Source organism: Ostrea edulis, chromosome 8, assembly GCF_947568905.1.
Source record: "Ostrea edulis chromosome 8, xbOstEdul1.1, whole genome shotgun sequence".
NCBI classification, from domain to species: Eukaryota; Metazoa; Mollusca; class Bivalvia; order Ostreida; family Ostreidae; genus Ostrea; species Ostrea edulis.
In genome coordinates this window covers 59424365-59449500 of record NC_079171.1, presented here as the reverse complement: position 1 = coordinate 59449500, position 25136 = coordinate 59424365, and the positions used below count along the sequence as shown (strand labels likewise).

Genomic DNA, 25136 nt, shown 5'->3' with positions numbered 1-25136 from the left:
AGGAGAGGTATATTCGTAGGTGACGTAATGAGGCCTCGACGGGGAGTTTGCCTACCACTGAGCTAACGAAACGGATCCCCATGGCATCGAACGGTCGTGGTCTTAAACTGGATGCCGTGCAGCTATACGATACTCATTTCGTTTTACAAAACTATGAGACCTGAGTGATAATGAGTTGATTAGCTTACAAATGTAAGTTACCTTTGTATCCTATAATAACTTCCATGCGATGTCAGACAGCGGATGTGAGATTTTAAAAAGGAATTACAGGTTATGTGTCTTCTGTGATCCTTGTGTACACCACAACCAGAGATTTGGGGAACGGAAATTTGGTATATCTGTCTGTCTGTTTTTTAGGAAAAATTTTTAACCTTGGTCATGACCTGCAAATGTTCTTTATCGTGCCACATCTGTTATTTGCGTTCTCATCTGAAGGACCACTCCATTTAGTTGCTTCTTACGATATGTCTCTAACTAAGCATTTATTCGAACCTGGATCTCCACGGAAAACCAGCTGCAGGTGAAGTACCACAACTTAAATATATATGCTTAGCGCTTACAGCCGTAGCAGTGAGGTTTCTTTAACATGATAACGCTTGTCTCGAGACACGGAACGTTTTGTTACGATCACATCCGAAAAACCCGAAATGTTCACTAAATGACAAGCGTTTAGAAAAGAAATCACTACCTGTATTTGTGCCTTTGGTTTGATGCGACCATGACAAGACCGAGGCCCTAAAACACAACCTCCTAGCTACGAAGCGAACATTTTACCGCTGAACCACCGCGACCGGTCCATTAAAGAATTTGTCTTCACAACAAGCCACTATCTGTGACTAAATATATTGTAACAACATGTTACTGTCAGTCAGATAGTTCAGAAAGCTAATTTATAATTTTGTGTGACATATGTCCCCGTATGGAAATGTTTAAAACACATTATATTTGTATGGTGATGGTTAGTTTACATTGCTTATCTGGGGAGATTATCATCTGTACCTTTTATCCATCCAATTTCTTTTGGAATTATAGGATTATTGGCTATATATCAAAAATGGTTTTCTTCTTCTCATTGGAACTGGTGTTAATATCAACAACTTTTAGTTCCTATATATTTTACCAACTTTGTCAATTCTTTTGATAAATTACTGTATATTTATTTATGTATGTCAATTACCTTGCAATCGATTCAAAAATAGGGATAGTGTGCGCCGGATACACTTTGATAAAACACTACAGTCTTTTGAGAAATAAAAACGAAAATTGGCCGACTTCAAAAATATATTAAACAATCCATGGGCAAGCATAACGACCGATAAAGTTTTACTCCAGTAATTATTAAACAAACCGTATATGGTGAAATAAATATGACCATTAATTTTATCAAACAAAATCTCGTTTTACGTTTTCGAATAAATCTGTTCTAACGTTTTATTCCTCCTATATAATGATAAAGATTTGATAGTTCTAACGTTGCATTATTATCCGGGTGGTTCAGATTTTATCTACCTGGAACATCTAAAATGCTGGTAAGCCAGTGAGTGTTTTCACTTTCAGGAGCAATATTTTAAGATCGATGTGTTGACTTTCTTCATCGGTAACATGATCTACAAACATTCATCTATTTGCTTTTTAGAAATCCATTTTGAACCGTAGAAATGCTTACTGTTCCTAGTTTCATGGCATTTCTTTAAGTCTTACATACATTTAAGTTCGATATAGCCAACGTTTACCAAGGGACCTATTTCTTCAATGTCTACTGCCGTTTTAAATTTGCGTTGTAAGTACAGCATTTCATCTGCATATGTAACAAGTGGACACAAACAACCAGATAAGCAAATGAATAAAACCTTCGAGGTATATTATTGAGGTATATTACTAAGTCTGTTTTGGAATCAGTGTAGCTCTGATTGTTCCCGGTTGTGGCAAGAAAAAAAATGTCAAGTATGTAAAGTTAATTCTATTTTACAACTGTTATTATAGAGATTTGCACGTGTATGCATGATTCACACTAAGATATTGTAGTGAAGAAGTGGATCAATTGGAGATCAAACCCATAACCTTTACGTTACTAGTGATGTGATGTCACTATACTGAGCTAACCAGGGCGAACACGAAACATAGTTGCATTACTAAAACACATTTTTTAAGTATATTAAGGAAACCATACAATCACCCTCCATGTCAAGAAGATGAGCGGTAGTATAAGGAAAAAAGGGAGAATATTTCAAATATTATCTTGCATGACCCTTTGTTTTGTCTCTTAGCCACACCCTTAAAATGCACAGTGTCTGCATTCGATTTATTTCTACACTGAAATGTTTGTAAACAGATGATAAATTAATCGATCACATCGTTGCCCTATGACAGACATACGAAATGTATATTGTAAAACACCGTATGCCAATTTATTCAACAGAAGACTGAATTACGTAATCTACATCAGCGTTCGTTTGTATATGCTTTATCAAACTATGTTGTTGATTTCTTTTACGTCAATTTGGAATATATTCATCATTTAAATTATCACTAACCGTGTGTTAAATACTACAGGCAGAGTTGTTTATTTTTTTTTTAAGCTTGACATCTAAGGACGCAGCAGTGAATGTCAAAGACTGTAACGTCGCGGGACCTCCATCTCCACAGAATATATCGGGGAGAGCGTTATAAGTTTTAAGAATTTGTGTTCAGTACCTTGGTAAATTAAAATTTCAATAAAATATGTCAAAACCGTGTTCCGCGACTTTCACTTTTCAAAGTCCAGTAAAGGGACTCTCCTAACAGTCAACGCTTTAAAACGCACGCGGTTATGACACGAGAAAGGTTCAACCTCGTGACCGCTGGTTACAAAGGATGAGCTTTTACTTCCAATCAAAAACATTAGATATTGACACAAATACTAAGCAGTAGCATTAATGTGTATTTCCATTAAGACTGATCAGTCCATAACGATTATGCATGTATTTGATTTTTACACAATTAATGCAATTAATACAATTTAAACTCGACAAATCGACAAATCACACACCTTATCCACCTGATTTACAAACCCCTAAACTGTAAACGGTCAAACTAGTGTACATATAAATGCAAATTATTTTGTATGAAAAGACCAATTTCCGACAACTTTAGAATGAAAATATAATTTATGTTTCAGTTTTTAATATTTGTGTCAAATAATATCTACATATTTCAGACCATAAGACCTCGAATACATATTCCGGCTTTGTTGAATTATGGCACGTGGTTTAAATTCTGAATTAATAACGTTGCTACATTCGGTGAACTTTAGAACGGGACCTGTTGGAAAACCTTTATTGTAATACCAATGAACCACCACATATCATCAAAACATACATGAACCATGTAAAGATACGATCGAATCAATGTCTACAACTTATCCGATAAGATACCCCGGTAAAGGACATTGTTTTATAAAATAAAATATTGATTATTTTTACATGGATATATCCTAAATGAAATTAAAATAAAATATCAAATATTGGTTGTTTTTAATTGACTACAGTGCATTCTGATTTATGTTAAAAAAAATGAGGAATTTGATTAGTAAGTACACCAGTTAATTACATTGCTAATGTGAACGAAATAGCATGTGCATGTATACGTAAGTTCGTTGAATACTATGATGAAATCAATTTGGCACAGTCATGATTCATCTACTAAAACATTCAAATGAGTAAATCGTACAAACGCTAAAACAAATGATTGATGGGCCTGCCGAAGCATTTTCAAAAAATGCAGTATGCAGGGTGGTAGTCGAATATATATGAAAGAAATGTCGCAATACGATTGTTAAGGTACTTGAAGATAATATTTCCACAAAATCAACAATGGATTTAAAAGCCATAACTCTTTACATGAAAGGTTATCTTATTCTTATTAGGGTAGTCCAAGTATCCCTTCACTATAGTGCAACGCGGAAGTGACCACCATGAGAACCCTGATGATGTCGTACACATGGGTTTAGGTAAGTTAATTAATACAACTTACTGTTCAATCTACCGATAGCAGAAACTTACGGGAGATTGTATCGCCCTCCCCATAAGCATTTGAATATCGATTTTTTATTCGACATTTATCTGTTAATATTACCCCTTAAGATGCGTGGTTAAGGAAATGGGACTGATACCCCTTTCGAGAATTCTTCACTCACTTGGACATTTTGCCATTGCCGGTGAGTCCTACGCTCGGCAGTTACGCCAGTATCGTGCCACACCTGCTGTAACACGGGACATTGGCTGTACCGGTCCCATAACAACCACATATTGAATTAACTGTAATGACAAACTAACCCGGACCCCCACGGTTAGTTGGTAGTTTGCTTTACGCCCCGTCGAGAATCAATATCTTGTATTGAGACGTCGCCAGCTGTAGGTGAAGTACTACAATTTTAGACATATGCTATAATGCCAGGGTCTTAGCAGTGAGGGTTCTTTAACATATCAACTCCTTTTGCGAGATGGGACCCTCCGCTCCATGGTCGTATCCGAAAGACGCGTGATTATTGCTTCCAAATGCCGAACGTTTTTGCAAAGAGCAATCCCTACCTATTTTAACGTTTTAAACTGCCGATATACAATGGTTTAAATGTGGATACCGTATATATGTACAATATTCACTCCGTCTTAAAACAAATCATGAGTGCGGAGTGATAAGTTGATTAAGCTTACAAATGCAATTTTTTTCTGTGCCCTACGTTAACTTCCGCGCGATGACAGACGGCGGATGAGAGGTTTTTATAAGGAATCATAGGTTCTCTGTCCCCTATGATTGTCGTGTGCCCCCCACAATATAATATTCGGGACATATACTTCTTACGAGTATATATGTCTGTCTGTTTTCCTATCTGGGTTTTTTCCCGCAAAACTGTTCAATTTTGGCCACGACCTTCAAATCGATGGTGACACAGCCTTTTTTAACAGTGAAGGTTCTTTATCGTGCCACATCTGTTGTCTGCGTTCTCATCCGAATAACTGCTCCATTTAGTTGCTTCTTACGATATGTCTCTAACTAAACATTTATTCGAACAAGGATCCCCACGGAAAACCAGCTGTAGGTGAAGTACCACCACTTAAATATATATGCTTAGAGCTTACAGCCGTAGCAGTGGGGTTTCTTTAACATGACAACGCTTGTCTCGACACACTTGCCCTTTTGTTAAGATCATATCCAAAACCTCGAAATGTTCACTTCTAAATGACAAGTGTTTAGAGAAGAAATCATTACCTATATTTGCGTCTTTGGTTTGATGCGGTCCTCACAAGACCGTTGCCCGAATTCACCCCCCCCCCTTTACAAAGCGAACACTTTACCGCTGACCTACCGCGATTGATCCCTTAATTTATATTCACAACAAGTCAATATATGTAAAACGTATACGGTACCAATTTTGATGCACCAGATGCGCATTTCGACAAATAATGTCTCCTCAGTGATGCTCAATCGAAATGTTTGAAATGTGAGTAAATATGTTCTAACAACAATATTTTACCGGGATTCAGATGGTTCAGAAAGATTGTTTAGATTTTTTTATTTGACATATTTCCCTTTATGCATTAAAAAAATATATATGTATGGTGATGGTTAGTTTTCACTGCATATCTAGAATGATTATATACTACTCACAATTTCATAAGGATCACTGGGTTATATGTGTGTAATTTACCACTAACATTACAAAAGACACAAATTTTACTCAGAAACGTGTTTACTCAGGTTATGAATGAAAATTCATGAACTGCACGAACGTTTTTTCAATACGGAATGCTTGAAATCTAATAACAACACCGAAAGACATTTCATTACAAAAAGTTAACAGCAAACCAGAGAAAAAATTGCACAGTTTTTGGGGATAGTCCATCATTACACTTAGTCGATGAAGTGTCAATACCGGGTGTCCCCCCCCCCCTGCATCAATACCGGCTTGACAACGTCAAGCCAAGCTGTCAATAAGCACCTGGATGTTTGCAATGGGAAGGTTGTTCCACTCTTCCTCGAGGGCGTTTCCGAGCTCTGCCAAAGTCGTGGGCTGTGCTCTGCAACGTGAAAGGGCAACCTGCAGCATGTCCCATACATGCTCAATCGGGTTCAAGTCCGGCGAGCGCGCTGGCCAGTCCATACGGACAATTGTCTCCTGCTGAAGGTAGCGCTCCACCACCCTGACGAATGAGGACGGGCGTTATCATTCATCAGGATGAACTCAGGGCAAACAGCACCAGCGTTAACATCGAGGATCTCATCCCGGTACCGCACTCCCGTCATTGTTCCTCTCTCCAGGACATGAAGATATGTTATTCCATCCCTGCTGATTTCACCCCAGACCATGATGGAACCACAACCATAACGGTCATGTTCACTGATGTTGGCATCATGGAAACGTTCACGTTGTCGTCGCCACACTCGGGGCCTCCTGTCTGTAAAGTCCAAACAATACCTGGACTCATCGGTGAACAGAACTTGAACCCAATCCTTCTGTGTCCAAGTGACATGATCTTCAGCCCAATCCAATCGCTCCCGCCAGTGTCGAACAGGCAGAGGGACTCGAACATATACCCTTCCTGAGTTGAGACCTGCATTGTGAAGCCGAATCCGTATCGTCTGAGTGGACACATTCACCCCTGAGGCGTTCAGGAGGTCGTTACGTAGGCTGTTTACTGTCCAGAAGGGATGGCGTCGTGCCTGGAGAGCCACATAATGGTCTTGGTGTTGGTTTGTCGACCTCTTACGACCATCCCCATGTCGGTGTGCTGCTGTACCAAAAGTTTGCTGTCGGTTCCAGGTCCTGTTTACAACGCTCTGGCTCACGTTTAGTGCATTTGCAACGTCACGTTTTGAATAGCCAGCGTCAAGCATTCCAATACATCTGCCCAGTTGTTCTGTCGTCAGACGACGCCTTACACGTTGAGGGGACATTGTGTTGATAAACGTAGTGTAAACACTCAAGTGAGTTTGGAATTCTAGAAAGCATCAGACACCGATGCCTGAGTGAAAATCGTTCAATGGTAGCAAAAGCAGAACTTGTGATGAGAAACGCCATGCCATGGCATGAAATGCACGTGCAAGTTTGTTGAAGTCGGTTTTAATTTCACTTGGACACAATATTGCCAGTTATGCAGTTATTAGTTTTATAAACAGAAAAATGTATATGATCCTTATCAAATTTTGAGTAGTATATATTACAAATTAATTGAGTGGTATAATATGGATATTTTAATCATTCGATTTCCTTTGAGATTATATGATAATGGACTATAAAACAAAAATATAGTTTTCTTTTTCTCGTGGGGACTGGTGTTAATCTATAAAACTTTATTTCCTACACATTTGCCAACTTTGAGGATTTTTGGGTAAATTACTGCGTATGTTAATTATGTATGTTAATTACTTTGCAATCGATTCATGAAACATAGGGATATTGTGCGTCGGACACACTTTGTTAAAACGATCACTGCACTGGCCTTTGTACAATAAAAATAAATTTGACACACTTCAAATATGTATCAAAACATTCCATGGACAAGCATAACGACGGATAAAGTTCTACTACCGTATTTATTAAACAAACCTTATATGGTGAAATAAATATGACCATTAATTTTATCAAACAAAATCTGATTATACCACTACTAATAAATCTTCTCTAGCATTTTGTTCCTCTGATATACTGATAAGAATTTGATAGGGCCAACGTTGTATTACTATGCGGGTGGTTTAGGGGAGTTTATCTACCTGGGAAATTTAAAATGCTCGAATGCCATTGAGTGTTTTCGCTATCAGGAACAATATTTTAAGATTACTTTGTTTACATTCTCTTTCGGTAACGTATTCACAGACATTTATATATTTGGTTTAGGTGATGTGACTATACCGAGGTAACCAGAGCGATATATAGAGTATAGTGGGATTACTACAACACAGTATTTCAACGTATTAAAACAAAATACTGCCGTAAAATGGCTTAAACATTGCCAAAAAGACGTAAAACCATAATCAGTCCATCATATCAAGGAACACATATAATATATCTTCGTGTCGAGAAGAAAAAAGATAGTATGAGGAAACATGGGTGGGAATTTCGCATATAATCTCCAATGACCCGGTAACTTATCTAAATCCTTCTCAAAATATACCGACCCTGTATTAGAGTTATCTATACATTGAAATGTTAGTAAACAAATGAGGATTTAGCGATTCCGATGTCGCCCGATGACAGGCATACTGTATACGAAATGTATATTGAAACGCATCTGTCATGACTAATTCTTGCTAACGTTAGAATCAAAATATAATCGATGTTTCAGAATGTAAAACTTATACGCTACCAATTTTGATGCACCAGATGATCATTTCGACAGATAATGTCTCTTCAGTGATGCTCAACCGAAATGTTTGAAATCCGAAATAACTATGAAGTTTTAGAGCTAAATATAGCCAAAAACAGCGTGCCAAAAAGTGGAACCACATTCGTCCAACAATAAGAGCAATGCATGAGGGATATTATCCTTAATTTTGAAATGAATTTCTAAATTTCTTTACAGCAATTAAATATACATCCGTATGTTCAAGCTAGTAACGAAGTACTTAGCTACTGGGCTGTAGAGACCCTCGGGTACTAGCAGTCCACCAGCAGAGACCTCGACCCAGGGGTCATAATTTAAAACTTATACGGTACCAATTTTGATGCACCAGATGCGCATTTCGACAAATAATGTCTCTTCAGTGATGCTCAACCAAAATGTTTGAAGTCCGAAATAACTATGAAGTTTTAGATCTAAATATAGCCAAACACAGCGTGCCAAAAAATGGAGCCAAATCGTTCAGTATCTGATACTTGCATAAACTAATGTTTTTTGGATTATAGCCGTAAGACCTAAACTAAATCATCCTGCTTTGTTGAATTTTTGATAGGTGGATTGAATTTTGATTTAACAAAGTGGCTTCATTCGCTGGAAAACATGTATTGTAATCTCAATGAACCACCACTTAGCAAATAAATCCTTGACACATAACTCGCACAATACTGATCAAGTAATATACACAACTTTTTCGATGAAAGATACCTGTACAGGACATCTTTTTAATTAGATGATAATTACATTTACATGCAGAAAATTTGTCCAAGATAAAAGAAAAAAGAATACAATATTAAATATTGATTCTCTTTAATTGACTACAATGCATTAATATTTCCTTTGTAAAATAAGAAGTCCATTAGTAGGTATTTCAAGTATTCGTAGATCAACTGCATTGCTTAAACAAAACAAATAAAATGTACATAATATGCAAAAGTTAGCCGAATGCTATAATGAAATAAATCTGGAACAGCCAGGTTTCATCTGCTGAAATATTCATATCAGGAAATAGTGTTAGGTATGAACAAAATAAAATATTGCAATACCATTGTTGGGGGGGGGGGTACTTCGAGATAGTCATTCTATAAAAAATCAATAATAGCGTTACAAGCCATACCCTTTTATACCAATGCATAACATATTATCTTAACTTTATCAGGACAGTCCAAGTATCCCTTGACAAATGTGCAACGCGGAAGTTAACATCAAAACAGTTCAGATGATGTCGTTCACATGGCTACTGTGTTTTGGAGTCATCGTTCTCAAGACTGAGGGTTTGGGTAAGTTAATAATAATTTAATGTTTAAACTACCGATGTTAATCATACATGTGATTGGTACTCTTATTTGCCTTTCTACCTATATATTAAGGTATATATTTCATTTGTGGGGAGTCACTTCTCTGGTAAAGTTAAGATACCCTCGTTATATATATCAATATGTTATTTCTAATAAAATCAGCCTATATCTGGGACCTAATTTACCTTTCTCTCTCTATGTTAAGGTATGCATTTCATCTGTGGGGAATTACCTCTCTGGTGAGGTTAAGATACCCTCGTTATCTATATCAATCTGTTGTTTAGTAACATGTTTGTTTGATATAAAACGAGTAGAATTTCAGTCGTAAACAATAGTACTACATATAGAAAAGTACTGAATTCCAGATAAAACGACGTTATCAACTATTTGGTGTTTGAATTTTTGGAGGGAGGATTATCATTACAATAAAGAGGAAAAAAGAAATACTGCAAATTATAGGACTGCCTACAATACAATATATATAAAATATAAATTGATATAATTCACGATACAGGCTATTGATATTGATCTTGTGTTATGGTTTCTACGACACATATGGCGAATTAAACTAAAGGGCATTCGACTTGCCATTCATGTACAGATTCATATAAAATGTGGCTATAGAGGGGTGCGTGAAGAATTCAGACACGCAAAAAATTGACCTTTTTGTTCAACCAAAGTGGAGTTCAACCCCACAACGTCCGTTACTAATACAATATATTCAATGAAAGGTGAAGATAACGACTGTGTTAACCAGAAATAGGAAAACCCCAACTAATCAAATAGCTTAAAAAACCAAGAAATTTGTGTTAACATCAATAAGAACGTGAATTGTGTATTTGTGCATTGTATAGAGAAATAGATAGCATCACTGAAGAATCATTATTTGCCGAAATGCGCATCTGGTGCATCGAAATTGGTACTGTATAAGTGTTACATTATGACCCTGGGCCAAGGTCTCTGCTGGTGGACTTTTAGTCCCCGATGGTATTTACAGCTCAGTAGCTAAGTACTTCGTTACTCGCTGGAAAATACGGATGCATATTTAATTGCTGTTATAAAATTTAGAAATTTACGGGTCGTTCCTTCTTCAGGACAAACGAAAATAATTACATAATGTGGCAAATATCAAGAGAGAATAATAACAAAAACTACATATAAATACATCTAACACTACAACTACACTAATCTACAAACGTATTTACAACGCAAACTACATGGTTTTTGGTCTTTAGGCGTGTCTATCAATGTTAAAAGCGAGGCGAATTAGGACATACTTTATTCGTCCAAAGAGCTGATCCAAAATGTACGAAGTGATGAAAATAAACTTAATTAATCTCAAGTGGAGCTTTTAAAGGGTGGTTCCGTCCCAATTACTTTTTCACACCTAATTGATTCGCACCAAATGGTTTCGTCCCAATTTCAATGCAGGTAACAAGGTGGAACATTGGCTTATAGTCGAGTGGTTTTGCCCCGATTTACCTGCGTACAATCTAGTTATATGTACAACAGCGTGTAGTCGCGCGTTAGAATAGGTGTAGTTATTGATGTCTGACATCGGTGAAGTGTAAAAAATATTCCTGTTTATTTTATCTTTTGAAAAAAATCTAAACTGTGGTCTGTAATTTCATTCAATTTTACCGACAGTATGAAAGTATGTTTGTTATGAAATGTATATTAATGCTTTTTCTATGATTGCTAATTTTTCAAAGAATTAAATTCTTAATTTTGTGATTTAAATAAATATATCTAAGATGAATACAATTATATAATATACACTAATTGTATCTACATAATACTAATTCTGTTTCATATGATACTTTTTACTTACTGATTTTCCACAATGAATGCAACTTGCCATGGCAAACATTTTTGGTATAATGATGAAAATGGACATAGTTTGGACGTCAGTAAATTAATATACTGTATAGTATTCATTAATTTCAATTAAGGTGTTCATCATTAAAAGAGAGTATGATCTAATCAATCGTCCCGACCACTGTTGCCGTATATAAACATATAAACATCCAAAAAGTGTTGGTATAATGGTGAAAATGAACATAATGTGGGCGTCGGTAAAATATCATATAGCATTCATTAATTTCAATTCAATTGTTCATCGTTAGAGGAGAAAATACACTTATCAATCGTTTCGCCAACTGTTGCTACATACTCAATGGAGGTGAAACCACTTAGGACGAATCCACTTGGAACGTACAGGTAAAGGTGCGAATCCACTAGGTGCAAATAGGTAATTGGGACGAAACCGCCTGCATTCGAACGAGTTAACCCTATTACGTTGACAAATAGTAAAGCTAACTCGTACCCAGAGAGATTCTATTTTAACTATGCATTAAGAATAAGTAATTTATAAAAGATAATAAGAAGAAAAAAATATAAACCAAAATAAATAAATAATTAAATAAAAAACAACAAAAAAACTAAAAATAAACAATGTAAATGAAATAATACTATAGAAATGAAATGAGAAATGAACAAAACTTTGAGAGAACAATAATGTAAATTTACAAGTTTAATGAATAAAAAAAAAGTGGACAAACTCCAAACATAGGAAATTGAATCAACATCAGACATCCCCGTACTGATCACGTATATGGTAGACGTGCAAAAAAACATAGAATCACGGAAACTGATAAATGGATTTTACGTGCAAGCAATCGGTTATAAAGGTCAACATAATTAAAAGGGGGACTGATTGTAAACATAATTGAAAAGAAAAAAATGTGTTCAAAAATGGTCATAGTACCACTGTTAGGGACATGATCAGACGAGTAGGTCTAGATGAAACTTAAAATACAGTAAGGGTTTAGCCCGTATTCATCCTGGTGAAGTCAGTAGGTTTGTTGATTTATTGAATGTTGTTTAACGTCCCTCTCGAGAATATTTCACTCATATGGAGGCGTCGTAGGTTTGTTGATACCATGCGGTTCTAATGACTTCAACTTGTGCATCCAGAATTTTTCCTTCTGCTTTATTTCGGTATCTGGTCAATTTGGGTCTTGATCAATAACAACTACTGTCATGTCCCCCCATCGGTGGTTATTGCCACTGAAATGTCTCTCTACTGGCAGATCTTGTTTTGGTTCTGATGGAGGACCGGTGGTTGTTGACCCGTCTGTGAAGGTTTGTTGTTTCTCCTATGTACTGCTTCTGGCAGACATCGTAACTGATGAGATATATGCAGTTATTGGTTATGCGGGGAAAGTTTCCCAGTATTTTATAACTGCCACCTGTGACAGAACTGCTTAATCCCTCAGTGTCTGAGCTATATTTCCATAATTGACATCTGAGGTCTGAGCATGTTTTGAACCCTCCAGTTGGTGAAGGGTTATCAAGTTTGGATCTTACCATCATGCCCTTCGGGTTTCTGGAGCGTTTGAATGATGCCATCGGTGGTTCCTTAAAACACCAGCCATTCGTTTGTTGGCATGCAGAATGGGCAGGGTTTTTTTCCCCAGAGTACCGTCGATGTTCCTGAGGGCGGGATGATACGTAATGACCATTGGAACCCTGTTAATCTGAAGTCTTTCTTTATACTAAAGGAGGGACTGCCGTTCCTGTGGTGACATCTCATCAATCGCGGATTGTACCTTTTGAAGATCATATCCTCTGTTAGTGTGATGAGTTTTTGAGGATTGTTCCTTGTTCTTGGAAAATAGTAGGAGTAGAGCAGATGCGGCGGATTCGCGTAGCTAAACCCTTAGGCTCACATTTGAAACTGTGGGGTGGATGACAACTAGATGACATAAGGTACAAATTAGAGTCAGTGGGTTTAATGTGGAGATTAAACTCAATTTCCCCGTTTCTAAATGTTCCTATATCACGAAATGTATTCGCTCGTGGCAAAATATATCATCTTGGAAGGTAGTGCGCACGGTCATTCCGAATCCTACAACGGACTCAAGACTATAAATCTAAAAAGAACAAGAGAGCTGTCGAAAATTAGACAAAGTAGCAGACGTTTTAAGTGAATCAGTAATACAAGTCAAAAGGTCTTATAGTTTTAAATCGCATTGATGCTTTCGAGGGGTTGTTTGACTTTCGAAGGTGAACATATCTATGTGTGTGTGAAGGGAGGGGTGTTAATAACATAGATACATTATAAAATAGAAACAACTTTAGTTGTATTTCTGGTTAGAATATTAAAACATGATTAAACTAGATATGACATTAAAAAAAATCAACCTTAATGGTACTCGAAAATAAAACTATACTATTATATTAGTATATTGATTGTTACTGCGATCATGCGATCGCAAAAGAAGAAAAGAATTTCAATAATTATTATTCGCCGCGCAACATCATTAAGATATATATAAATGTGCACGTTTATATATACTGTATTAAAAAAAAATTGCGATATATTTTTGGGTAAATAATTGATTAATTTGCCCATACATATTTTATTTCCCCTTCAAAAGCAGGAGTCAATGACTTTGTTTGGGTTATTTTTGAAGTGATGCATGGAAAGTAAATGAATAACGTTGTTGAATGACGTCGCGAATATTTGTAAAGTTATTTGTTAAAACTGCTGTATTGATGGTTTTTATCAAACTTTAACATCATTTTCTTAAAAAATCGATTATCCTATAATTTTTTTTTTCATCAATATTTTTCAAAATGTTTTGTTTCGCTTTGGTATCATTATTATCAAGATGAACAGCACCAAAATATGTCTATTTGAAGTTGAATTATGCAATGAATAAAGTTAATCACTATCATTTTCTATATAATTGAACGGAAAATAATGTATCTACCGTTCAAACAATGACATGATGAAGACGTATTACTAAAAATATGTGCTGTTGATTGAAAAACAATTTTCACAGATTAGTATATACATTGTCAAGATATATCGGTCAAATTTCCAGGTGGGGTTTTCGAGTAAGAAAAAAAGGTCGGTAAACCCGCGACCTACGTCAAATCATCAATTGTGGCAACATTCTCATGAAATGGGAAAGGTATGTTGTATTAAAATGCCTCCAAAAATGAGAAATGAACCATGGTTAAATAAAATTAATGAAAGAAATACCATGGTGTAGGTAAAAGTTGGTTGAATTTGATAATTGGTAATCGTTCTAACGCGCATCGTGTTACGGGTGCTCTGTTATTAGATCTTCTGAGCCGAAGGCTCAAAGAGCTAATCACATGGCCATATGTCTGGCGTGCGGTGTGCGTCAACTTTTTGGAAAAGGGACTATATCTCAAGAAACCCTTGGCTAATTCTTGTCAAATTTTTCACAGGGTATCCTTGACCCAAGAGCTTTCATTTGTACTAAATCTAGGGTTGTGACCCTTTAACAAGGGGACATAATTAGGAAAATGCAAACAAAAGTAGTGGTTGCTAAAAAATCTTCTTTTCAAGAACCGCCGGACAGATTATCACCAAATGTATGCATAAGGATGAGGATAGGTTGAAAATTAAAAAAAAAATGTTCAAGGCATTATCCTGGGGCAAAGAATGTGGTCTCAATGTCACTTCAAAGTTGACCTTACATTTTGTTTTGTTAAAACTTTGATATTTTCCTTAGTATAAGGATTAGGATTATTAAATTTTATCAGTTGATGCATCTTAAGACCTAATATCATGTTGTCTCAAAAGTAGGTCATGGTGACCTACTTTTTGAATTTTGCAGGTAATTATTATTAAATGGATTTTGATGCATATCTTAGACACTTTTGAGCCTATGAGTATTAAAACTTGTCAGTTGATGGACCATAGGACCTTGAAGTGCGGCATGTAAAAAGTTTGTCACCATGACATACTTTCTGAATTGTATGGCTAATCATTTATGAATACATTTTAGGTTGTTATTTCAGATGCTGAGAGGTTTAGAATTATCAAACCTTGTAAGTTGATGCATCTAGAGGCCTCTAAACATATTTATTAAAAAAGTAGGTCATAGTGACCTACCATTTGAATTTTGCAGATATTAAAATTTCACATTTTAAATTTTAGATTCATATTGTGGACACTATGGAAACTAGGATCATCAGACTTTGTCAGTTGATGCATATTGAGTCTTCAGAGTGTGTTGACTAAAAAGTAGGTCACGGTGACCTATTTTTGGATTTTAACGGCTATATTTGAATATTTCAGATACTATTTGACTTACAATCATCAAACTTTGTCAGTTGATGGGTCTTGAGTCTTCAGAGTGTGTCGACCAAAAAGTAGGTCACTGTGACTACTTTTGGAATTTGACGTTGATACCTAAATATTTCAGATACTATTTGACTTCAATTATCAAACTTTGTCAGTTGATTCATCTTGAGTTTTTGGGTGTGTCTACTAAAAAGTAGGTCATTGTGGTCTTTTTTTCGAATTTGACGGCTATATTTGAATAATATTTGCCTTGTTGATGCATCTTGAGTCTTCAGTGTGTCGACCAAAAGTAGGTCACCGTGACCTACTTTTGGACAGTTGCATTTCAATTTCCAGGTACTATTTGACTTAACATCATCAAACTTTGTTAATTGATGAATCTTGGTTACTGAGAATTTTTGCCTGTTCTACAATGTATCAGAAGAGAGATTATCGGTCCATGGGCCTCTTGTTAATGTTATAGTCAAAACATGTCAATTTTATTTCTAATGCCGTACAATCAGCGAACAAACCATCCCAAACTTTCTTAATTCCAATCTTAGACTCGGTGTAGTGATCAAAAATCGAACTCGGGGCTCTTAGCTGTGAAAAGATCACCTAAACATCGACATCACTGCAAAGAGTTGGGCATCTGTGTTCATTAAAATTACAGAATATGTCAAATTGAAAATGTTATCGTTATTTAAATATATGTTTTTGCGGCAAGTTACATTTAAACCTCACACGCTTATTTTGAATAGCTATAATAAAAAGTACATCAATATAAACAAACTTTCAACCAGCTGCGCTGCTTGAACTTTTCGACGAAAAGTTGGAGTTGACATAGTAATCAGACTACTACGGTCTAGCAACAGAGAGGAAGTCATTGAGCCGGCTGGCCGCACCACCAAATGTTTCTTGAAGTTTTCAAGTTTATCTACAGTTATGATCATGGTGAACGGGCAAGTACATATGTATATGTTCGATAAATACGTGTTCCATTTTATAGGGTAAATTTTACTTTAAAACTGTCAGTTTTATTCCTTTGGGGAAAATGCTCTCCTGTATTGCGCCAAAGCTAACCTACCGGTACTGCGGGATTTACTCTACATTGACTTGGAAAGTGTACAACCCTTCTATCAGATCCGGCCCATAATATCGCACCAGCCATGTACCCACTTTCCATGACAAACACGCCGCAGAGAACCCAACAAAACACGACTGGCGATTATCGACAGGCTTTGCAGAAACAATGGCAGGGATCAACGGACTAGGGGCGCGCAGGATAGCGATCTCCGGGATCTGATTGTGATTGCTGTCATTTAAAACTACTTTCATCCAATGTTTGTGGAATCAAACAACGTTTAAACTTTCCAAAATTAATTTTCTGACTTTATTTCAAACTATGAAATAATCGGTTTCACAGAAATAGAAACAAAACACGGACGATTCGAACGTTATTCATATACCCAGATTTATAACATTTTTGAAAAACACACAAACTATCCAATAAAAAATCAGGGGGAAATACCATGGCTGTGAAGAGCAATATTGTCAAATATGTACATTTTTTAAAAACTGACTGTAAATTTGTTTCTTGTTTTAAATTGAGCCAATCACTTGTAATTACACTAGGTCATGTTATTTGCAGGGTTGTTTATGCACCACCTGAAGGAAGTAGGTATTCTTCCCTTTATTGTATTTTTAGATAGTGGTTCCTTTAGATAGAACTAAAAAAAAAGATTAATTTATATGGTGTTCCTCACAATGAAAAAATAAGTACTTTTTGTAAGATAGAAGAAATAAGAGATGATTCCATCATATTTTACAGTGTCCATTTTTTCGCTATCAAGGAAAAATTGCATAGACTTTTTTTTTTATGAAAAACCAAATATTCTGTAACTGTACTTTATTGTCAACTCAATATATAAAAACATTAAGCAATCTCTAAGTTTTTATTTCTCATATTTTTTTTCAGATTGTCTGCTGTTTTTTTTAATTGTTCTTCTGCTACCTCTGAAACGTATTATTATTATGTTTAATTATACATATGTTACATATTAAGCCCCCCTCTGGTATCTAAGAAAGTTGCATTGTTCCGTACATGAACCTCTGATGATTAATCTTGCATGTATTATACGTTTAACATGGTTTGGGCGAATAAATTGAATTGAATTGAATTGGATTGTTGCATTGTCATGGTGAACTGAATATAAAACCCATCTATCGAAAATAATAAGCTGTTAAATATCTTATACTGTTTTGCAATTATGAAAACTCAAACATTTCATCAGATATATTGATGGCATTATACGATTTGAATAGTCATCGTCAGATTCACTGCTCATATTTTCAACAGTAAAACTACGTGTATCTATTTTAGAAAATCTTGCCCACTTACCGTCATACAAGGGCACCCCATCACAAAGCTCAACATATGCTGATGAACCCTGGACTGCAGATAAAGCGGTGGACAACCGTCTGGAGTTTAACAAAGATGAAAGTACGTGTAGTTTGACACAGAATTATAAGTCTCAGGAAGCATGGTGGAAATTACCTTTACTGATCGATTCCAACGTGGCGTACTTGGAGATTCAGTTTAGACAAGGAAGTAAGTACATCTTTAATATATCTGTATCAATCTACTTTTCATGTGATGGTCTTTTGAATTATAAATAAAATATATAGTGGTTATGAGTTGACAACTCTGCAGTTCAGCAATTCAAACATCAACTGCCTTTTACTGCTACTTCAAAAAACAAAATAAATGGGAGCAAATCAATCCAGCTTCGGATGTAGAAAATATGGGATAACGGGAAAAGCAAAAAGAGGGACACATCAAGTCTACCCAAACTTCACATTTCAGCTTGCCTGGTATATCATTTACATAAAATAACTTATCAGTAGAATACAGGTATCGGAGAATTATATTTGGATTTTAGATGCCAAAACTCTCTATTTTGTATTGGGTATAAGGGTTTTGAGATTGAGCATTGTCCATCATCTTTAATTTTCGTGTTGGTCTCTTTGTAGATGAAAGGTGAAGATAACGAACATTGATCAATCTCATAAATCGCATTAGCAATACAAAATAGATAGTTGGGCAAATATGGACCACTGGACACACGAGAGGTGTAAACGAGAGGTGTAAAAACAAACAATATGATACACTACATATATGTTTTCACGAAACACTGTTGGTGGGTGGTTGTCTATATCTGGACCCATGCTGCTCTTACAATGAAACACAGTTTAGGGAAGGGAATAACTTAATTCGATAGTTTTAAAAAGGATGAACATGCCATGGAGTTATTACTTTTCAAATTGAGTGGGTTTGGGTAGGAGTCTGGAGTCATGCTGCTTCCGCTCTTGCAATGAAAAATACATAATGATGGGGGGTATATGTATCTTGTTCTGCAATGAATATTGTATTATATCACTATGTACGTACAAGAATCCGTGGGGATACTTACGATGCGAATTGGATTTCTTTTACAAATAGTTTAGATGACAAGTTGAAAATACAAATAACTTTCAACAAAGTATGTATCTAGAATACAGTCATCATACAAACTACTGGAAAACGGTGACACATACTCCTCCACTACTTTTTTCAGTTTTAAGAAATATTCTTAATTCATCATTGAAAAAAATAATATATATATATATATATATATATATAAGGAGGAGTTGGGCATAAAGTAGACCGCACTTACTCTGAGGCATTAAGTAAACTTTTCTCATATTTTTTTATTTGATACATTTTTTTATATTCACTTTTAGTTAAATTTATTCTTGAAGGCTTCAAAAATATAAATATGGCCATCTCAACACTAAAAATTGTTTCGTGATCAATATACATATTTTCTGGTTTCCTTAATATGTTGTAAATACTTTGGAGGTTTAAGTTGACCTGTATATTTTTATGAAGATCCTCGGGTGTTTAAAACGATCAAATTTATACAATGTATAAAGGAGACCGCGAAAGTATATATATATATGCTTATGTAGACCATTTATTTCTGCTTATTTCCTTTATTAACTGTTGCATTTTCAGATTATATATTTATTTCTAAACAAGAGGCCCACATGCCTTATCGGGCCGAGTACTAGTGAAAAAAGATCACTACTCCCAAAGGCTATGAAATTTAGAAAAAAAAATCCTGTTTTGAATATCTAAGCTAAATTCTAATGTTCAGCAACAGTATAAAACAAGATGTGTTCTTCAATGCCCTCAAAAGTGCATACACTGATGAAAGGCTTTAAATATAATAGGTGTATTAACATTAAAACATTAGACTAATTTGGATCCATCCCAAAGTCAAAACCCTGGTTTGTAAAATTCACCATTTTTGTACATCCTTTTCTGATATTCCTAAATATGCATTTACATTATATAATATCAACAAACTTACATACAAATACCATATACTAAGTTTGGTCCCACCCTGGGGTCAGAACCCCTACCCTGGGGATCATGAAATTTACAATCTTGGTAGAGGCTTTCCTCCTCTACATCACTATTCCATTTGGGTTTTTTTTTCTTAAACATGTGCAGTTGTTGAGAAGACATTTTGAAAATTAGTCAATTTTTAACAGTTTTGCACGACCCTTAAGGCCCCAGGAATCCTCAAAGTTACAGTCCCCCCTTCCTTTCTAATGATGCTTCATACCAAATTAGAAAATAATTGCAATGATAATTATCAAGAAATTAAAAATTTCTATTTTTCACACATTTCATAGGTGACGATTTTAGCACCACAGCAATACCAAACCCCTACCCATGGGATCTTCAAATTTACAATTTTGGTAAAGGAATACCTGCTCTTTTTAAATATCCATTTAGTTTCAATGTATTATCAACAGCACTAAAGAAAATGTTATTTTTAAGTGTTTTACAGATAAACACAATATAGTAAGTTTGGCCTTGCCCTGGGGTCAAAACCACTACCCTGGGGATCACGAAATTTACAATTTTGGTTGAGGCCTCCCTGCTCTAAATCACTATGCATTTAGATTTCCATAAATATACATGGTTGTAAAAAACAACATATTTGAAAAGTGGTCAAGTTTTGGCAGTTTTTGCCCCGCCCCTAAGGATCGGGGATGCGGGAATCCTGAAATTTACAGTTTATGTCCCCCAAATGCTTCATACCAAATGAAAAAAAGAATATCTTTTCATTTCAAATTAAGATCTCAAAGCTTAATACATATCTGCAATACTACATATAAGACATTCTCATTGTCTACTGGATTTATATAATCTATGTTATATGATTCATTTATTTAGCATTAGCAATACATCACAGAGAGCTAAGACTTGATACACAATATTTTCATGTATATATATACATGAAGGAATATATGATGAACTAAGAATTTTAAGTGAGTGACAATCTTCTTTTACTTCCATTTGTTACAACTTTTCATTTTCATTTCTTCAAAGTGTTTTCCTTTCATTGAATAATTTTGTTCGTATTTTGAGGTACTGTTCTTTCACCGAAAGATGGCATATGAATGCCATACTATGGGCTCCCATAAAATCTCTTATTTCTTTCTTGCTTGTAAATGGAAAAAAAAATAAAAACAATGTTTATTGCAAGCATCATTTTATATTTCATGATAAATGTCTGATAATAAATGTGTGAAAATATAAAGTTTTTTTTATTATCATTTATGCTGTTAATCTTCTCAATGTGTACTGATAAGCAGATTAAACATCATATAAACAAATTAAGAGAACATAATTTTTAGCTCACGTGAACCGAAGGTTCAAGTGAGCTTTTCTCATCACATTTTGTGCGTTGTCCGTCTGTCCGTCTGTCTGTCTGTCCGTCTGTCTGTCTGCAAACTTTTCACATTTTCGACTTCTTCTCCAGAACCACTACGCCAATTTCAACCAAACTTGGTCAAAAGCATCCATGGATGAAGGACTTTCACGTTTGATCAAATAAAGGGCCATGTCCCTTTCAATGGGGATATAATCACAAACATAGGGTGCGGTCATTTAAAAAGCTTCTCAAGAACCACTAGGACAGAAGAGCTGAAATTTACCAGAAAGCTTCCTGACATATTGCAGATTCAAGTTGTTCAAATCATGACCTCCGGGGGTAGGGTGGGGTCACAAAGAGGATCAAAGTTTTACATACAAATATATAGAGAAAAACTTTAAAAATCTTCTTCTCAAGAACCACTAAGCCAGAAATGCTGAGATTAACATGAAAACATTCTGACATAATGCAGATTCAAGTTTATTCAAATAATGGCCCCGGGGGTAGGATGTGGCCACAAGGGGGGGGGTCGAAGTTTTACATACAAATGTATAGGAAGAATCTTCTTCTCAAGAGCCACTGAGCCAGAAAAGCTGATTTTACATTAACACTTTCTGACATAGTGCAGATTCAAGTTTGTTCAAATCATGGCCCCGGTGGTAGGATGTGGCCACAAGGGGGGATCGAAGTTTTACATACAGATATATAGGGACAAACTTCTTCTGAAGAACAACTGAGTCAGAAAAGCTGATATTCACAAGAAAACTTTCTGACATAGTGCAGATTCAAGTTTGTTCAAATCATGGCCCCCGGGGGTAGGATGGGGCCACAAGTGGGGAGGGTCAAAGTTTTACATACAAATATATAGTTAAAGCTTTAAAAATCTTCTTCATAAGAACCATTGGGCCAAAGAATTTGACATTTACATGAAAGCTATCTGTAGATTCAAGTTTGCAAAAAGTGTGGCCTCCAGGGGTAGTTGGGGTCATAATAGGGACTAAGGTTTTACATGCAATTGTATATGGAAAGTCTTCAGATATGGGCCAAGGTGACTCAGGTGAGCGATGTGGCCGATGTACCTCTTGTTTTTTACTGGCTTAAGTAAAAAAATAATACTAACAAGTACTCACTTAGAAGGTATCCTTTATTTTGTAATTGCCTGGCAACACATTTAGTCTGCACATATTTTTGAAATTAATTGGTCAAAAATGCAGTGTCTTCTTTAGACCATTTCACTGTGGAAAAACAAACTTTTGCATTATCTAAACCCATAGTGTGATACATGCAATTATGTTCTAGTGGTATTATTTGGACGTACTTTGCCGAAATAGTAGTAGGTTTTGATACAGGGTGCACGAGCCGGAGTCGGGTGCACTTTGTATCAAACCCTGACTACTATTTCGGCATGGTACATTCAAATAATATCACCATTATAATTATTAAGCTGACTGCTGTACGTCGACAATTTAAGTTAAATTCTCAATCCCAAATATGTTTGCAGAGATTAATCTAAATGAAAATTTTCTTGATCATTTCTTACTAGAAGAAATTTGATGATGACTCCAATGTACCATTTGATGTTATGTTGAACATTTGGTTATTGTTCAGTTTAAACAATTGTTACAGAATTGTTCTTTAAGATTATTGTCAATGATATCAGTCTTGGAATTCCCCCTCCAAATCTTTGACAATATTGTATGAAAACTACATTTATATACTTCACAAGATGTGTTTTTGAAACACAAATGCCCCTGATAATGGCCAATTCCAACGATAGCCAAGCTAGGTCACAAGGACAAATATCTTGGTACCGGTAGAAATATCTTGTCACAAGCAATGTTAATGTGCAATATGAAAGCTCTAATATTTACCATTTAGAAGTTATGACCAATGTCAATTTTTAGAAAGTAGGTCAAATGTCAAGGTCAAAAGGATTAGTACCTATGCAAAGGTCTTGTCACACAGAATACTCATGAGAAATAACAAAGTTCTATCACTTACTGTTCAAAAGTTACCGGGTATTAGCAAGGTTAAAGTTTTCCAAAAGTATGTCAAACTCCAAGGTCAATGTCACAGGGTCAAACATATTGGTACCCACGGAAAGGTCTTGTCATAAGGAATACTCGTGTGAAATATCAAAGCTCTATCACTTACTGTTCAAAAGTTATTGCCAAGTTAAAGTTTCAGAGAGAATTGCAGAATGACAGACAGGATAAAAACAATATGCCCCGATCTTTGATATCGGGGGCATAGAAATATATTCCTTAATGTAAAGGTGTTTGTGAAATAATGTTGGACTGATGTTTTCAGGAATGGAAATTTGATCCCTAGCATGTTCATTAAAGTTTCAGACAGAATGACAGACAAAACTAAAACAACATGCCCCCCAATCTTTGATCTCGGGACTCGCGGACATAAAAATACGATAGAAAAATCCTTTAAAACAAAAATACAGTCAAGCTTAGTTATCTCAAACTCAGTAGTAAAATGGAAAAACTTTGCGATATCCAAGGTTTTGATATATCGATAATGAAATACAGAGGAAAGTTTTTAAAGTGGCAGGGGCTATATTTAACATATATATGGTATTCAAGATATCATTGCTTGAGATACCTAGGTTCACTTGTAACTGTTTTGTTACTATTTTTTTTTTTTTGGCTAATGAAATAATCTTAAACATTGCATGATAATACTTTAATGTAAATTTCCATTTGACTTACCACTGTATCTGTTATCTTTCTAACTCTGTAATGTAAATGATAATATGTAATTCTTTATGCATAGAAAATATCAGAATTTCCTATAAATTGTTTGAGTTTCCTTACATTAAAAAATATCAATAAGAATTATGATGAAAAAATACTTTTTTCACAAATCAAAAATAGACCAGTTAGTATAATCCCTCCAAGAAAAGGAGGCAGACCCTGTTAACCTGACCAACAGTGACTACGCAGCCACAAAATTGCTTTACTATATATATGTAAATATTTAATTATAAAATATATATTTCATTGAGAAAAAGTCACTTGATGAAAAATGTACTTGATCCATCTTTAACTGCATACAAACTGTGCCAAATTTTAGGGTTTTCTCGGGGCATGAACCCAAAACCTTTCGACCATGAAGCAGCCACTCTACCCACTGTGCTACCATATCTTACCCATGAAACTTTTTTAATATAATAATAATAATAAAAGTACAGTTATATAGCGCCTTATCTAAAAATACTCTAAAGCGCTGTACAACATACTAAAATTTACAATTGATAATTAAAAGAAAAGCCATAGAATACACAACGAATAATCCTTACACATATAAGCATGAATGCAACATTATGTCATAATGGATAATAAGTACAAATCAAGACAATTTAAAGTATAAAATATGATGCAAGCATACAACGTCCTAAATATATGAAAAACAAACAAGTAAAACCACTCAAAGGAATCTAAAACACAAATGTACCCAAAGTTCATTAAATTCAACAGTACATATAGCTATTTAAAGGTTATAGGAGTGACAGAAAATATGAGTTTTTAACAGACATTTAAAACATTCAAGATTTTTGGCGTTTCTGAGCTGGCTAGGC

At 35.3% G+C, this 25136-nt stretch overlaps 1 protein-coding gene across 1 annotated transcript in view; it reads left to right on the top strand.

The window, feature by feature from the left end:
* Positions 1–3927: 3927 nt before the first annotated feature.
* The window catches only part of LOC130049760 (multiple epidermal growth factor-like domains protein 10), a 36206-nt gene continuing 14997 nt past the window's right edge, over positions 3928–25136 (top strand). Inside the window, exons 1-3 of the mRNA XM_056147739.1 lie at positions 3928–3988; positions 9532–9652; positions 18160–18387. Of these exons, the coding sequence (XP_056003714.1) occupies positions 9556–9652; positions 18160–18387 (325 nt within the window). The 5' untranslated portion in view covers positions 3928–3988; positions 9532–9555. The remainder of the gene's footprint in view (positions 3989–9531; positions 9653–18159; positions 18388–25136) is intronic.